Here is a 17,685-nt window from a genome sequence, read left to right as displayed (position 1 = left end):
TTCTTAGGGCTGGTGGGCTGGACAGAAGGGGTAATAATGGGCAGGTGTTTTTAACCCTTGTGTTTCAAGCTGGTCTCATGATGGCAGCCTTTCTTTATAAGGTCCCACTTTGGTTAACATTTCAACCCATGTCCATTCTGGAAGTGACTGGTTTTGAAAACTGAAATCCTGAAAAGTAGTCCCAACAGGAGACATCTTAAGACAATGGCTGACAGGACTTAGCAATCCTGAACTGTTTCAACATTGTTAGCATTCTTGATTTTGAGCTACAAAGCAGAAAGGGAAACGGCAGTCAGTAATAAGATGCTGAGTCAGGAGAGGCAGGCGTTAAATTGTGTTCTGTGCCCTGTTTAATAAAGTGCATTATAGCCAGTGCCACAAATTTGATTTGAAAAATTTCTATTTTTCCCAGCAAAGATGTTATTACAGGTCAATCATTTCCATAAGTGAGAGCACATTTCTGGTGTATACTACACTGACAGATGGCTAGAAGACCTCTCTTTCATGATCCCAGGTGGAATAAAAAGGCAATTTACTATCTATAGGACTGTGGGTATACTGGTAATGGAAGAGAATCATTCTTATACAAATAACTCAGTGTTTGAATCTGAACTATCAAATGAATCTGAGCTATAGCCAAATCAATTTGATAAACCATCAGAATATGATTGTACTGGCTCCAGCCTGCAAAAGCAATGCATTAAATTTTCCCCACAGGAAACGGTTTCCCAAGGAAACAGCAATTGCTTGATTGCTTAAAAAAAAAAAAAGAAAACTTGAGTGAGTTCAGAATATAAGGTGAAAACTCAGACGGCTGCTGACGTTCAAGGTCAAGACTCATGAGGGGGAAATCGGGATGCTAGACTGCTCTTGGAAACTCAATGGAGCTTGTCTGTGTGCCCTTGGCTTTCTCTACATCTCTTTCTCTTTGCAATGGAACATCTCATACTTGTACCCTCAGGTGTTCAGGGACTCCCTGCTTTTCACTCAGATAAAACTTTTGCCTTCAGGAAAGGAGTTATGATTGGTTTGGGTGCCCTCCCCTTGACTCCCTTAGAATCCCTCACATATACGTACTGGGGCAAAGCACTGAGCCTGCTGGGAGGAAGATACACCATTGTTGGCTCTTGGAGGAGATATGGAGACTGGGCCAAGCTTCCCAACTCCCAGCCCCGGTTCAGGGGCCGTGATTCTTGGTGCGCTTTCTGGACCAGCAACATCAGCTTCATCTTCAAGTTATTAGAGATGCAGGTTCTCAGGCCCACCCCTGACCTATTAAATCAAACCTACTGGGAGTGGGATTAGCCATCTAGAGTTTTACAAGCATGCTGTGTGATTCTGATGCATGGTCAAATTTAGAACTATATCTTAAGGCCATTTGAGGACCACTTGCCACTGAAGTGGCCCATTGCTGAGTTCTGCTCTGGGATTTGCCCTCACCTGACTTACCCAAGACTTGACGTCTCCCCTGGGCCTGCCTGCACTCAGTGACTGTTGATGAAGAGGATCCGCCCCTTGCATTAATTCAGTCAACTCTGAAGGGCCATTCTAACTCCAGAGCTCCCCCTAGAATCAGCTGAAGCTTCTGTTGCAAGTGCATTGGAGTTCAACTTTCCTCTTAGCCTGATTCTGCTTCCATCAAGTACTCCCTACAGGCTCCAAGAGCACTCTCCAGGAAGCCTTCTGCATGCAAATACCCACATCACAGTCTGATGTTCAGTGAGAGGAATCTGACCCAAGCCACAGTCACAGCCCTAGCCTGAGCTGCGTCTACGGTGGGCTGAGCCTTCTACACACACTTCTTCTCCTACCCATGAACCCACAGCACCAGCATGGGCTTGTACTCTGCACACACACTAAACAAAAAGCCTTCAGGCCAGGGTTTACCTGGGATTGGCACATAAGGCTGAAATAAAGGATAGACTAGGTCCTAAAGCCCCAGGTGAGCAGCCACAGAGGCTGGGAAGACATCTAGAGAGGTTAGTCTAGACAGACTAACCTGAAAGCCCCAGAAAAGGAGGCTCGATGTTAAGCTGACCAACCTTCTTGCCCCTAAGGGGAGAAGAAGGAGGCGATCAGCAGTTAGAGACTGGGATGTAGGCCAGGATCTTACACACATATCCTCATGCATTGAAATGAAAAGATGTAGAAATGTATTACCCCTCTCTACCTTTTTGCATGCTTGCTAAGTCGTTTCAGTTGTGTCCAACTCTGAGAGACCCACCATGGGCCATAGTCCACCAGGTTCCTCTGTCCATGGGATTCTCCAGTCAAGAATACTGGAATGGGTTGCCATGCTCTTCTCCAGGGGATCTTCCTGACCCAGGGATAAAACCTGTGTCTCTTATGTCTCCTGCATTGGCAGGTGGGTTCTTAATGACTAGTGCCATGTAGGAAGCCCCTCTACCTTTTTAAGTCATGGCAAATGCTTCCTAATTCCTTTGGATTTTCTGTAAATTTTAATCACTGTTTCTGTGGTGAAAGTGTAGAAAATGGGCCTGTAACTTGAAGACTCTGCAAAACTGCTGGTGATGATATTATCCCTCTTCTTGCTGGCATTCATGGCAGGGCTGACTGGGGGTCTGTGTTGGTGTTTTCCACTGGAGACCCTGGTCAGACATCCTGTGCAGTGCCTCAGCCTGGGACCTACTTGTCAACATCAAGGGACGTTCTTCTATGCTGTGTGTGTGTACCTTTTACTAGTGTTCTTGGGCTGGGGGCGGGGTCTTGTGTTTATAGTTTTTTTCCCCCCATTTTAGTTCACAGTAAATTGAGGGTCCCTTTTAGATGTTCAGTTGGACCTATTGAAGTACTTTAGGTGACATGGTATGGGGGGAATGCATAGGATATGAGGCAGGAGGCCTAGTTTCTGGTCCAGGCTCTGCCACTTAGTGCAGCAGTGTGAGTGTTGGCAGGTTACTTCCCATTTCTGGCTCTGGTGTCCCCAGCTGGGTGATGAGCTGGACGAGATCCTGTCCAGCTTGAATGTTCTCAGTAGCAGACAGCAGTTAAGCTGCTGCGATGTCATAGTGTACCTGGTGCAGGTCACACGTGGAAACCTACCATCACAGACATGTTCTGCCATGAAAGATAGGGGTGCTGGTTTAGGCACGTTCAAAGCCTTTAGGACTGTTCACTAAGTGAAATTAACACACTGTTGTTCTCCTGATCGAAGACATCAAATACACTCTGTTTGTCTCCCAGGTACTCTAAGAATAAGAAACATTGACTAAGCATTGCAAGCTGTAAGTGTGTTAGTCACTCAGTCATGTCCGACTTGGCGATCCCATGCACTGCCGCCTCCCAGGCTCCTCTGTTCATGGGATTCTCCAGGCAAGAATACTGGAGTGGGTTGCCATGCCCTCCTCCGGAGATCTTCCTGACCTAGGGATCGAACCCATATCTCCTGCATTGCAGGCAGATTCTTTACCAACTGAGCCACCAGGGAGGTCCTACTGGTTCTAAAGACTTTGTGTATTGAAGCACAGGGACTGTATGCCTGGCACTCCCCATTTGTTCCCCGCAGGTCCTACTTAACACTTCATAGCATACATGATAGTTCAATATATTAAGTTGCATATTTAGTTCTGTTATCTGACTCTCCTTTATAAGAATATAAGCTTTCTGTGAGGAAGAACTTCTGTTCCTTGCACTATATACAGTGCATAGCATAGGGCTGGTGCTTAAAAATCTATCTGTTCAATGAGTGAATATATGTATATTCACTCTCTCTCTCTCTATATATATATGTATATACACATACACTTACATATATATTATTAAGCTTCAAACAGTATTAGGACATGGATATTATTGTTCCTGTCATTGTTTTAGGTGAGGAAACTGAGGTTTAGAGAGGTGAGAGAACTGGTTTTAAACCTAGGTAGTCTTCTCTGGCATCTCTGCTTTAATCATGCAAACATCCCTTCTTTCGTACATGTTGCCTCTCTGAAACCAGGCATTCTGGAATGATCTTTGAACTTATTCAAAGAGACAGAGTCCCATATAAAAGTTACAACAGATCCTTTATCATTGTTAATAATCATTAATAGAATTTCTGCTCCGCCACACAGGATCTCGTTCTAGAGGTGCACGGGTTCCAACCTGAAGGAGAATGCAGCTGCCCCCTGGTGTCTGTGGGGAATTGGTTCCAGGATCCATTGCAGACACCACAATCCATAGATGCTCAAGTCCCATGGCCTTGCCTTTCTTATCCATAGTTCTGCATCAAGGATTCAACCAACTGCAGACTACATATTTATTGAAAAATATCCATATGTAAGTAGACTCATGCAGTTCAAACCTGTGTTGTTCAAGGGTGAACTGGAAAGCTTTTTGGTGAAAATGAAAGTGATGTTGATAGATGGTAGGTAGGTAAGTAAATAACCTATGTACTGACTGCCAAGTAAGAGGTACAAGCTAGTGGCTTGTAAGTGCCTGAACTGACCTCAGAATGCAACAGTCATTCTGCAAACCTTTACATCTGTTCACATGTTTATCTGTTTCTTTGCTTACTATTTCTTCTTGTATCTAACTCCTTCCTCTGGATACCTTTCTTCTTCCTGTAGTACACTTGTCCATAGATGTAGTGGGTCTTGCTTAGAGCCTGGGGAAATACATTTTAAAGAAGCTTTTGCAGATCTGGGCCCTTCAGCCATGAAGGCTGTGAGAGTTGCAGGAGGAGGAATTTACTGTTAGCAGAGACTGTCTATGAAGAGCTGGGGGTTGGAGTCACCCATGTGGAAGGGAAGAGCAGGGGTAAATAAAAACAGAGGAAAGTCACTCCTGGTGGTAGAAATGAAGATGAGCAAGCAACAATAGGAGGAGAGGTGCTGATACAGTGGCATGAGGCACTGGAGGCATCCTAAGAGGTCTGGAATTGAGGCAAAGAGGATCCAAACATAAATGTGTGTATTGCTCACTGGTTTGAACAAAACTCCTGGACCCTGAGGGTGAAGATGAAGAAATGTGCTTTTCCTTTCAGGGAAAGGATGTATAGCAGAGTGGTTAAGAGCGCTCTTAGGAGTCAGACCAGCTTGGTGTTACATCTGCGCTCTAAAATTTCTGTGACCTTGGGTGAATTGACCCCTGCAGGGAAGCCAGTTTTCCCTTCTCTAAAATGGGACCAAATAGCTCCTACCACAGAGGTTATTATAAGGATTAAATTAGAAAATGCCTCTTACATTTTTGAAACACACTCTGGGACTTGGTAAGTGCTCATTAAGTAGTTGTTGTTGTTACTGTATTGATATTTAGAGTGTAGATCAGCCCTAAATTGTCCTATACACCTTTGCAGATGACACAGATAAAATTTGATCTTAATTGCCAGCCCTGTCCTGTAAGCGTCCCTGAATGGGAGAAAGTTGACTGCTAACTTACAGACACTGATCTCTTGGACAAACTTGACTGCTAACTTACAGATGCTGATCTCTTTCACTTGGAAGCGAGGGAGGCTACTCACAGAATGACCGGTCCAGAGGCTCCCTGGAAAACATCATTAGGCAGTTCTTCCAAATTACTGTTATCACTTAGATTCCTGGGGATGGAGTTGAGAAAAGAAGGAGGGAAACACAAAGCCACATAAACATCACTGTTAAAAGAGCCATTTCCCTCTAAATGGCCTGGAAGAATAGTCGGGGCTACTTACAGCTCATCGAGTTGGGTTCCATTGAATGCACAGTTGTGTATTTCTTGAATCCCATTCTTACTCAGCCATCTGAAATAAAAGACCCATTAAAAAACCAATAATGTCAGATGCAAACAGTACACGAGTTTCATAATTGGAAGCACTGGGGCAAGGTCAGACAGCACAGGTTAGTGGCATAAATAAAATACCACCCTAAGACTCAGGGAGCAGGGTGGAAGGGAGACTGATTTATCACTGTATAACCTTTTGTAATGCTGGAAGTTTGCATTATGTGCATGTATTACTTATTCAGAGAAATCAATGAAATTTAATTTTGAGAAGGCACACTTAGGCATAGCAGCCTGGATTCCATAAGGTCTTTGCACATATCATTTGTGTGTAGAAATGATGCCATGGGAGGAGCAGACAAAGATCTTTCCCATCCTGAAGGACAGAGATCATACTGTTATTGAACAAGTGTCTGTTAGAGAAAGAACATATTGTATCCCCTTTATCTATTGCCTTAAGCCTCTCACTCATGCTCATTCACAGCAGCGGGCCTGGCTGTCATCAAAAAGTGATCTAATTAAACTGTCAGACAACCTGAACATCTCCCATGACCCATAAAGGACCTGGCTATTGGAGGTTTGTGGAGGTGGCTCTGGGTTAAGCCAGAAAGGAAGAGAAATCAATTATAGAGGCTGTGGGCTGTGGCAGGGTGAGATGGTGTGAGCAGGCGAGGGAGGAGGCTCTGGGGGAGGTGGGACGGGATGGGAAATCGTCATCCAAATTGTGCAAAGAAGGTCAGTGAGCAGGTTTGCCTGGACAGGGGAGCCCAAGGGCACCTTGGGCTGACAGATCTGCACTGCTGTGCTCCTGTATGGTCTGAAAACAAAAACAGAAACCCAAGTATGGGACAGCTTAGCCCAGGGAGCCCGGGATCACTTGTTCTTGATTTGCCGTCAGGTCCTCATCCTTGTCGGCTCGGTGGATTTGCAAATAGCACTGTTCCCAAAGCTGACCCAGAGACACTCCCACGTGTCCAGGATGTTGAGAGTTTCTGTTGCTGCAGTGAGGAGCCCAACAAGCTTAAAATCAAAGGAGGACACTGTGTGTGTTTTTCTTCCCCCCGAAAGCTAGTTAGCTGAAAATCCACACAGGAGCAATGCAGGTCTTTCAGAACATTAGCAACAAACTGGTGGATTCTGATGGCCAAGAAGTAGCTGTGCACCCCCAATCCTGCCTGCCCCACACCTTCCCAAGTGTACCCAGCACATCCAGCCTTCCTGACTGATTTGCCAGCCAATTGGCTGGGGGTGACAGTGCTGAAGCAGCTGTCCCTAACCGGTGGGAGGTGGATCCTAGGGGCTTTGGACCAGACAAAGGAGTCAACAAGCTTTTTCTATGAGGGGCCCAGTAATATATTTTAGGTTTTGTGGTCCAAGAGGCAAAATGAGAATATTATATAGGTACTTTGTATTAGTCACTCAGTTGTGTCCGACCCTGTGACCCCATGGCCTGCAGTCCACCAGGCTCCTCTGTCCATGGGATTCTCCAGGCAAGAATACTGGAGTGGGTAGTCGTACGCTCCTCCAGTGATCTTCCAACCCTGGGATTGAACCCACATTGTCCTTTCCCGCATTGCAGGTGGATTCTTTACCATCTGAGCCACCAGGAAAGTCATCAGGTACTTTATATGGGTAATTAAAAAACAATTTCCATGAGATTTTTATTGACCAAAGTTACCAAAGTATAATAGTAATAATTAAGTACAATTTTTTTGGTAATGTAGGTCTACTATTGAAAATAATGGATTTTTTTTCTTTTATTTGGAGTACTATTTTGCTTCATTTAGGTTCAGCATTCATGTTCCTTATCATCAAAATCTTGATTTATAGAAACAAGTCCTAGATCAAGGACTAGATTTGGCCCATGGGCTGTAATTGGCTGACCCTTAATCCAGCAAAAGTGATGAGCAAATCCATGTGACTGCCACTTATCTTTTTTCTATAGACTAGATAATTAATACTTTTTTCATGAATAGAAATAGATGTGGCTATGTAAAATGCAGACTAATTTAAGATAATTATTGTATGCCGGGAGCCAGCATATTGCATATTGAGTGCATATTGCATATTGAGTGCAGCACTTTCCACAGCATCATCTTTCAGGATCTGGAATAGCTCAACTGGAATTCTATCACTGCCGGGAGCCAGCGTGAGGAGCTCCACCCATGACAAAGGTCATGAGGAAGGAGGCTCGGCATACGCAAAGGCGGGATCGAGCCTCAGGGGTCCCCCTGGAAATTCTCGAGTATCTACCCCCAAAACCAGAGTCTGCCTACTTTCTGCTTTGTGCTTTCACCTACACCTCTGACTTTACGGGGGGCTGTCCCCCACTACCTCTCTCTGAAAAAAGAGTTAGCTTACAGCTCCAGTTAATAATTCCTGGGTGTGACGGTGTTTAACCTACAAACTCCTTTGGAAATCCTCTAGCCTGCCTGAATAGGTTTTTCCGGCCACATGTGATTGTTCAGAGCCTCCTAACTGTGAGAGGCAGGAGATGTTCTAAACTGTCTAAACACAGATTCCTTTGAGTAGTTAAAAGATTGATTAGAAATTGTATTGGTGAAGGGTTTTTCACTTATTGGGCCAATGTTTGCTGCTAAGTCTCCATACTCCTTACCTACTGTGTCCTTGGCAGTGTATTGATTGATATAATGGGTGTATAGAAATGTAGTAGCCTCAATGTTTGTAACCTTGGACCCTTTAGTTAATTCTTTTCTTGATTGAGCCCACCTCACCTTTGCCCTATAGGAATGTAGCTTTGTCCAGTGCTTTTTTGGAGGCTGGTGCCTGACTTTGGAATAATCACCTTTAGAGAAAGATAAGTTTCTTAAAATGTTAACAGGCCTCCTGGCCAGAAGATGATGTAATTCACCTGAACTTTTGCATATGATAAGTTTGAAAGCCTGGCTTCGATTAGGACCAGGAGCTGCTGTCCTTGCATGACTCCACCCCTTCCCCCATTATCCTCTATGCACAATTTAAGGTATAAAAACTACTTTGGAAAATAAAGTGTGGGCCCTTGTTCACCGAAACTTGGTCTCCCCATGTCGCTCTCTCTCCCAAATTCTGGCTGAGTCTCCATCTGGAGCGCGGAACCTGCCATGCTTGCTAATTATGCTTGGGCTTCTAAGATCTGACCGGGGAGGCCTCAGTGTCTCCTCTCCTTCGGGAGAATGGAGGGACGCCTGCGGCCTACGTAAGTGGTGCAAACTTCTTGTCTTGAAGTTTTATTGGTCTCCCGCGTAAACCAAGCTACTCAGCCTCTTTTCTCCACTGAATTTTCCTACTGAGCTATCCTCATCCTATTACTCTTTATATTTTTGATAAATATTTAAATAAATAGGTCGCCTATGCCATCTCTCCTTCGAATACCCTGGATCAGCCAGGGCTGGACCCCAGCAATTGTATTCAAAGTAGCCCTTTTTCTTTACAGATTTTCTTAATCAATAGAGGAGGTAGCATTTTTTGATGTCAATAATGGATTATCACACAATAAACAAATTATGTCCAGAATTCCTGCCCAGGGGGTTATGTTAGGCAGTAGAACTCTCAAACTATTACCAGAAAAGCTGGTAATTGTGAAATACATGCCTAGTCTCTTAAGAGAGGTAGTGCTGGTTTTAAAACCAGCCTCATGATGATGGTGACGACAAACATGGCAGAACATCAGCTAAGGAATAACTGAATCATGGTTTTCCTTAGTCTTTTTTTTTTTTTTTGGTCTTTTCCCCAGTATGTTCAGTCATTGAAGGCTCAGAAAGCCCCAGAAGCAGAGTCTGTCCTCTTTCTAAAGAATGAAGGTGTGGGGAGGACCTTGTCCATGAAAGCTCACTGAGGGGCAGGAAGACGGAAGCCAGTTGAGGAAGGGAGGAAATGCATGTGGAGTAAGGCCGTAGCTAGGTACTTCCCTGTTCAGACTTTCTGGTTGCGGGTCAGTGCAGAGGTGGGGAAGGGCTCCAGGGCCTCCTTGTGGTGGGCTTTTACTCTTCATTTCCCCCTGAGCCGCTAGCCAAGTGTCTGATAGTCCTTCATTGTTGGACTATTTAAAAAATATATTTACTTATATGTATGTAGAAAAGGGGTTTAGGATTTTGAAAGATGCAAAGAGAGCTTTTGCCATCATCAGAGCTACTTTGCAAGGTTTTTTTTTTTTTTTCCCCCCGAGTACCCTTGGGTGTCCCTAGAGGCAGAAAGTGCCCTATAGCCAGAAGTAGGGCCCAGACAAAGAACAACTGAAGACTTAAACTGTGGAGTGTGGACCTTCTGATTCTGTTACATATGGATTAAGGGCCATCCGAAGTTAAGGGGAAAAAAAAAAAGAAAAAAAAAAAACTTTTCTCACAAATGTGAATTTGTCCTTTGGAGACATGTCTGAGAAGTGTTAATTCTTATGAAAACTGTCCTCACTAGGAAAGTAGGTTCTCAGTTCTGGGGATCCACACAGTATCCATGGACAGGAGTCAGTGAAGAGCAGCTATGATCTCTATTTTTTACTTTTTGTAGTCTCGGGTTTCTGAGATGGTGTCCCAAGTTCTTATTTCCTTAAGTTCTTTTCCTCCACTTGGGAAGAGTTAAGACTAGGTAGGTCAGGAGAGCTTGCTTTCTGTCTGATGTTCTGGACAAAAAGGATACATATCAGTGTGCAAAACTGTGAGAATGTTATTAGTACACACCAGTTTTAAAAAAGTGAGATAATTGACATCTGACATTATGTTAATTTCAGGTTCCCACTTATATGTTTTCTATAAAAATACTCAGTTCCCTGGTGGTCTGGTGGTTAGGACTTGATGCTTTCATTGCCCATGGCCCAGGTTCAGGCCATGATTGGGGAACTGAGATCCCACAGGCCTCGGTGCAGCCAAAAAAATAAAAAGAACTGTATTACTAAACCTGCCACATGAACTCATTTTGAATACATATATTTGAATCACAATATTTAAAAACAACATGTATGTTTAGAGCAACATTTAAAACAGCTCAAGCATCCAGGTAGTTCTGATTCTGTTGATCACTAAGCTCCTCCCTCTATTATGCAAGCCAAGAATCCCTTTGCTGTAATACAGTAGGCCAGTGGTACTCAGATACTCACCATTTTCCAGAAGTTCCCTTTTACCTTTTTGTTTTAACCTTCGTGGCTTTGGAGATTCTGTTTCCTCTGCTCCTCCTTTGCCAATGCTGTGGCTAAATTCCACTCATCTTTTAAGACCTTCCTTCTCTCACTTAACTCTTCCTTCAACTCTCACGTCAAATTGTATTATTCCTCTTTTATGCTTAGAACAATTACTTTTATTTTGCACATATTTCCTACTGCTTATTTGTTTTGCTTTCTTGTTCTCTCATGCTTCTCACACCTCATCAACTCATTCCAACACACACACACACAGATTTCAAATACCATGAGCAATCTTAAGTGGAAGGATTAGGTATTATCTACAATTTTGTCCTACTGCTGTGTGCTCTGAATCCATGCCTTTGATGTTATATTTTCCTTCATACATCCTATTCCTCTGCTAGTCCCTGTCAAATTTTTCTGTTGGTTCTCTGTAATAAAGTTTTTGGGCTCCCCTTGTGGCTCAGCTGGTCAAGAATCCGCCTGCAATGAGGGAAACCTGGGCTTGATCCCTGGGTTAGGGAGAGTCCCTGGAGAAAGGAAAGGCTACCCACTACAGTATTCTGGCCTGGAGAATTCCATGGACTCTCTAGTCCATGGGGTCGCAAAGAGTCGGACACAACTGAGTGATTTTCACTGTAATAAATTTACGTCAAATACTGTGTTTAGCTTTATTCTAAAAGACTCTGATGCTGGGAGGGATTAGGGGCAAGAGGAGAAGGGGACGACAGAGGATGAGATGGCTGGATGGCCTCACTGACTCGATGGACGTGAGTCTCAGTGAACTCTGGGAGTTGGTGATGGACAGGGAGGCCTGGCGTGCTGCGATTCATGGGGTGGCAAAGAGTTGGACACGACTGAGCGACTGATCTGATCTGCCTATTTCCCTCTGTTCCCTCCCCATCTCTCTTGTTGTTGTTTTTGTTTGTTTTTCATATAGATGGGTCTCTGGATCATATTACTGCTTTGACAAGAACCAACATTCTTTCTGGAGTAGAACTTGTTTTTTGTACATACCGCATATTGAAACACACAGTATATTTTAAAGAACCACAGCAATTTGTGAAATGTAAAGAGAAAATACTTTTCTTACATGTGTAATTGCAATTACCAGTCCCCCAAATGTTATTCTGTTCATTTAACTTTCAAGGATCCCATAAGCACTTGGGTAGCCTGAGTGCCCTATTGGGGAGTGGCCATCTGGGGGAGTGGATAAACTGCTACATAGGCTACTGGCACAGATGATTAGAAGATAGTTCATTAACAATGTAGAGTACATTTACAAACTTTCGCCAAAATCATAGAGAGTAACTCAAGCTCATTAAAAAACGTGATTGTCCTAAGCAAATGTGAAGTCATCTTATATGCCCAGTGTGTGGCTGAACAGGAGCTGCTTGGCATGGTTATGAGGGAATATCCATGTCTTCCTGATTCAGACTCCTCCTTGGTCTTTTTCTTTGGGCAACAAAAGCCTTTCCAGGCAATAACTAACTTTATTGATGCATGAGTTATTTTGTCCCTCAGAACAGATGTTGCATCACAGGAGACCATCATTCAAAGAGCAATTTTAAACACTTGAATCGCACCACAGAATCATAAATTATTAACATGGCTCCATGCTGTGATTTGGAAATGTAAAGTTGGGAAGAGAGAGAAAAACACAGAACGAGAGAGAAATTGGAATGGAGAAATGCCAAAGTTATACCCCACCCCCCGGCCCTGCAAAAAAAAGGAACATACCATTATGACAAAGAAAGCATTACATGAAAAGCCAAATGTTACTCCATTGGATTTTTTTTCTTTACTTACACAATCATACTTTCAAAACTTAGCCCCATGAAAGAATTTCTTTCAACTGTGTGGATGTTTATATTATCTTGAATATCTCTGGAAGAAAGTACAGACAGATTAGATGTTTATACCAGCTCTATCCCTTGTCACCTCCCCACATGTAGTCTACTTGGCACGGTGTAGTCTTTAACTGAGGTAATGCTTGAATAGTTATTGTTCTGAAGAATGAGGAGCTCAACGTTTGGGAAATTGATGACATCTAATTTATCTCTAGTATATCAGTTCTTCTTAAAAGTGCAATTGCAGACATGCAGTCTGTTACATCTCTGAAAGTTTTCTAGGCTAATTCAACTGTGTGAGGTTCTAACGTACTCCTTTATTATCCTTGCCTCCACAGTTGGTACCTGCTCAATATGACAGAGTCACTTAAGCTGACCTTTCATTTCTACCAAACCTCTCCATTCACCTTAGTCGGGCCTTCATCTTCCTCCATTTCAATCTACTTCTTGAAGCTAGTTTTCTTCCTCTGACCTCTTTTGAGTCACAGAAAAGTGTGATCATTGCTTTTCCTCTTCCTGACTAAAAGGCTGAAGAACCTCTCATTTTTCTGTTTGCACCTCATCCTCTGAAGCTTCCCTGTCGAGTCTGATCTAACATTTAAATGTAAAAGGAGTAAACTCTCTGGAACAAGTTGAGGAACTAGAGGGGATTCTCTGTTTTTCTCTCTCTCTCCCTCCCTCCTTCCTTCCCTTTGCTCACTACGTCCTTCCTACCTCTTTCTTTTGCATCTGTCCAGATTCTTACAATTTCACTATTGAAAATAAACTTGCTATTACATGTTGCCTTTTCTGTTGGTCTTTCAAAATAGATACCTTGGGAAAAGGTAAATACATTGTCATTAACACTTCAGTCAAGTGATTTCTTTATGCCTAGGGCAGCCTGGGCATTCTGGAAGGAGGAGGGGAGGCTGGTGGAAGACAAGGGGAGTTACAGGAGGGAGGCGTGAAAAGCCCTCAACAGTGAAGGAAGGAGAGACTTCCTGATGTGCTGCAAGCTGGCTCTGTTGACAGCTGTCTGACTGAGGAGCCTGCTGACTCAGCCTGCTGACTAAGTTGAGATTAGCTGGTCTTTAGGTAAAGCTGGGATGCTTGCTGTTTACCTTCCTACGCCTGCTCACCCAAAGCAACACGTTTGGAGAATGTAGACTACACAATGCTTTTTACAGGCCCAGAGGCTGTTGCGCAGAACAGCTATGAGTAAAGAGTTGGTGACCGCTCTTCAAACTTACAGTAAAACCTTTTGGAGAGACTGAATCTTGTGAACAGCTGGCAAGTGCTTAATACCTGTGTTGGATATTAACCTAGAGAGAGACAAAATAAGAGTGAGTGAAAAATGAAGCTGGCTGTTTTAACAATTGCCACCGTCTAGGCTTTCCAAATACAAAATACCCATATTAAGCTTTCAGAAAAACTACCAGAAAATTCCATAATACATGTGAATCATGCTTATATTTTCTATTTTAAGGCTCTAATCAGGGTTTAGGAAGCTGCTGATACCTTAGAGAAAAGAAACTTATACTCAGACACAAAGATGGACACAATGCACACTTTTGCTAAAGAAGAAGAAATCAACATAATCCCAAAAGTAATTTGCAACTGGACAACAGAATTTACCTAAATGATCCCCTACTTCCAACCTCTACATACTCTGAAGAATTGCCTCTTCTCCTCTCCAAATGATTCTGTCGCTATTAGGGCATGAATTCCATACCCTTTGACCTCAGAGGATGCATGTGGGCCCATCAAACTCTCTCCTGGGAAGAAGTTGGAAGTTGGTTAGAGCAGAGTCTACTGATGCATCATGCTCATGAGATAGTCCCTACATTTCTAGAGCTGAGATTTCCAGAGCTATATTGGATCCTTCCCAAGGCTTTCATGTCTTGGCCTGGGTTCCCCTGGAAGCCAAGCCTGAGACAAAGACTGCCTTATAGATAGTATATTTGATAATGTGACTTCAGTGAGTTGGGACAGGGGAAATGAAACAGAGATGGGGGAAAGATAATCAATATGAGTTGAGTTGGCCAGCACTACTTGTGACTGGTCTTTAATGCAAAGGACTTGACGTAGGAAATTTTCAAAATGGGTATCAAAACTGTTGCTCTGAATGAGGAAGAAAGGGAAGCATTTATTCACAGACTACTATTTCCTGTTGGTTGACGGCTTCCCCATGATATTAACTCTCCACTCTGACTTGTACACTTATGGGTGCTCAGAGACTTCCCTCTGGGCATCTCTTACATTGGTGTAGAAGCTGCCCTGGGACTAGAAATGAGAGGAACACAAGGTCAGAGTAGGTGTTGTCCAGCTGAAATTAAGCCGGTTGAAATTTGAGTGGAACTGGCTTCCACAGAAGTGGTAAAGAAGATTTTCAATTGACAATGAGAGTTGTCTGGCATACCATTTTTCAGCATTTCTCAGGCTCCTGTGAGATACCTAGAATCCTCCCAGTACCTCCCCACTCCCATTTCCATTTTCTCTGTGTGTCTTACCTACAGTTGGTCTTTTTGCTGGCAAGCTAAAGAACCTGCACCAGTACTCTCATCATTGTGAAAGAGCATGTGTGTCTGGGGTTTATGATTCTAGAGTAGACTTTGGTGTCCTGCTCTTTGCTTCTGTATTCAGAGAGCCTATAAATTCTGCCTACGGATTCTCTGTAATGGTTCTCAGATGTTTTGCTCCTGTTTGGTTCTCAGTGATCCACACAGAGCACATCTTCATCAGTTCTTCTTTTGATTATTTTGACAGCCCTTGAGATGGTCTCCCTTTGTTTTTCACTTGTGGAAAATGGCTGTTACCATGGTTTTATTAAGACTTCATTGTGTTATTTACTTTAAAAATTTTTTCCCACTGAAATATAAACTGTTTCGTGTGGAGACCTGAGTTAACACAAGCATATACAGCTGTCTATCAGCCAGCACACTCAAGATAAAACTCAGCGCCACCAGCCTTCAAATTACTCTGTTGCCCCTTTGTACAATAGTCACCTCTCCTTTTACTTCCTATTCCTACCAACCACTGATCAGTTTCTATTTATATAATTTTGCCTTTTCAAAAATGTCATATCAGTGCAACCATACATTATGGAACTTCTTTCATACAGTATAAGGCATTTGAGATTCTTCCGTGTTGCTGTATGTATCGGTAGTTCACTGTTCTTTATTGCTGGTTAGTCTTCCTTTGAATGGGTATATCATCATTTGTTCATTCATCGGTAAAAGAACTCCTAAGTTGTTTCTAGCTTTTGTGATTATAAAAAAATACTGCTTTAAACATGTGTGTATTATGTGTGTGCGTGTTTGAGTGAGAGAGACCAAGACTGACAGAGGGAGAGAAACAGAGACCATTTCTACTTTTCTTGGGTAAATGTCTATGAGTGGGATTGCTAGGTCGATGGTGTGTGTCTAACTGTATTAGAAACTGCCAGAGTGTTTCGCAAAGTGGCTGTACCATTTTGTATTCCAGCTAGCAATATATGAGAATTCTAGCAGCTCTGTATTCTTTGGTTTTTTAAAAAGATATATTCTTTGAATATAAAAATAATATATACTTATTGGGAGACTTATGGAAACATCTACAGAGGACAGTAAAAATCACCTCTAGATTCACTACCCAGAGATAGCTTCTGTTAACATTTGGAGTTTGAAATTTCTAACCCAAACAAATAGCTTTCATGATTGCTCTCCATCACCTCTGAGATGCTACTCAGAGAAATACCAACAGAAACATTGCCATAACTAAATATCTGCTAGCTTGACACACTCTTATTCTACATTTGTTATTTAATCATATCCAGCTTTCCACTATTTTTAGATCACTTCCCATGGGTCTATGGAATATTCTTTTAATGAGACATCAAAGCAAAGACCACACTTCATATTCTTTGACAATCTACACTACTACGTGCAGATTGGGAATACAGTATGTGCTCATAAAATACTAGGCTAATTGGTTGATGTTTCTAAAACATTTCTTGCTTCTGTCACCAGAATTTATTAAAACCCTTATTCCATTAATTTATTTGTCAGGTATCACGGCTACTTGGAGTAATTCATCTTAAACAGGGAAAGGGAGGTCTGGAGGCCAGGAATCAGGAGGATGGACATGTTAAGAACTTGACACAAGCCATTTCATCTTTCCAGATTGGAAAGGACACAGAATGTGTGAACATCAAGGTAGACATTATATCAGACACTGCTCTACCCTGCTTCACATTCTTTTGTTCCTTCTTTTACTCCAGTGGTTACCATAGCAGCCAGCTACATACAGATTTAACTTAGCAGACACTGGCCTCAGTTATACTGGGTCTCTCTCATTTTCTACCCTAGGCTCCTCTACCATCTCTGAGTGGGACACTTGTAAGAATCTGCTCAACTATTTTGAGGCAGGGGTCAGATTGGGAAGTACAAGGAAGTTACCATCTCATAGGACAACTTTTCTAGTGGTGAACTCTTTCATCCCTTGGGTGAACAATTCTGAATATACTCTAAAGGACACCTTAGATGGACTCTAGCATAATTACACCTTGATTTCCTGGTGGCAGTCAGCTGATAAGATATTTCTGAGTTAGCTTCCCTTGTTCCTTCTTTTCTTCTTCTTAGTCGTCTAACCCTTCTCCTCCAGTTTGAATGTAAAAGAAACTGCTAATTTGTTGAGTCCTTGTTCAGACATAGTTTGGATCACCTAAACTAAGAGAGCGGAGAAGGCAATGGCACCCCACTCCAGTACTTTTGCCTAGAAAATCCCATGGATGGAGGAGCCTGGTAGGCTGCAGTCCATGGGGTTGCTAAGAGTCAGACACGATTGAGCGACTTCACTTTCACTTTTCACTTTCATGCATTGGAGAGGGAAGTGGCAACCCACTCCAGTGTTCTTGCCTGGAGAATCCCAGGGATGGGATGCTGGGTTGGCTGCCGTCTATGGGGTCACACAGAGTCGGACACGACTGAAGCGACGCAGCAGCAGACTAAGAGAGATACTAGCTTGTGCCAAGTTTCACATTTTCAGGGACTCCCTGATGGTTATCATCTGTCT

The 17,685-nt window shown here is 42.9% G+C and overlaps 2 protein-coding genes across 22 annotated transcripts in view; one reads left to right on the top strand and one right to left on the bottom strand.

Moving 5' to 3' along the window:
- The window catches only part of LOC147363332 (uncharacterized), a 791,043-nt gene that overhangs the window by 85,917 nt on the left and 687,441 nt on the right, over positions 1–17,685 (top strand). For 4 of the 17 annotated variants that reach the window (XR_015136990.1, XR_015136993.1, XM_086327067.1 and 1 more), the window contains one exon: positions 4,074–4,278. The exons of the other annotated variants lie outside the window; for them this stretch is intronic. Coding sequence is in view for 2 of the 4 variants with exons in the window: in XM_086327067.1 (XP_086183193.1) it covers positions 4,074–4,086 (13 nt within the window). In the remaining 2 variants the exon portion in view is untranslated. The remainder of the gene's footprint in view (positions 1–4,073; positions 4,279–17,685) is intronic. 17 annotated transcript variants of the gene reach the window in all.
- The window catches only part of FSHR (follicle stimulating hormone receptor), a 223,008-nt gene that overhangs the window by 43,692 nt on the left and 161,631 nt on the right, over positions 1–17,685 (bottom strand). For all 5 annotated transcript variants that reach the window (XM_086327025.1, XM_086327026.1, XM_086327028.1 and 2 more), the window contains exons 5-8: positions 13,884–13,955; positions 12,614–12,691; positions 5,648–5,716; positions 5,462–5,536 (exon numbers count right to left, since the gene is read on the bottom strand). In XM_086327025.1, the coding sequence (XP_086183151.1) occupies positions 5,462–5,536; positions 5,648–5,716; positions 12,614–12,691; positions 13,884–13,955 (294 nt within the window). The remainder of the gene's footprint in view (positions 1–5,461; positions 5,537–5,647; positions 5,717–12,613; positions 12,692–13,883; positions 13,956–17,685) is intronic.

This window comes from Bos grunniens, chromosome 11 (genome assembly GCF_055505025.1).
Source record: "Bos grunniens cultivar Pamir isolate PY7600 chromosome 11, Bosgru_T2T1.0, whole genome shotgun sequence".
Lineage (NCBI taxonomy): Eukaryota > Metazoa > Chordata > Mammalia > Artiodactyla > Bovidae > Bos > Bos grunniens.
Note: the sequence above shows the minus strand (reverse complement) of the source record. Positions and strands in the feature narration are given on the sequence as shown.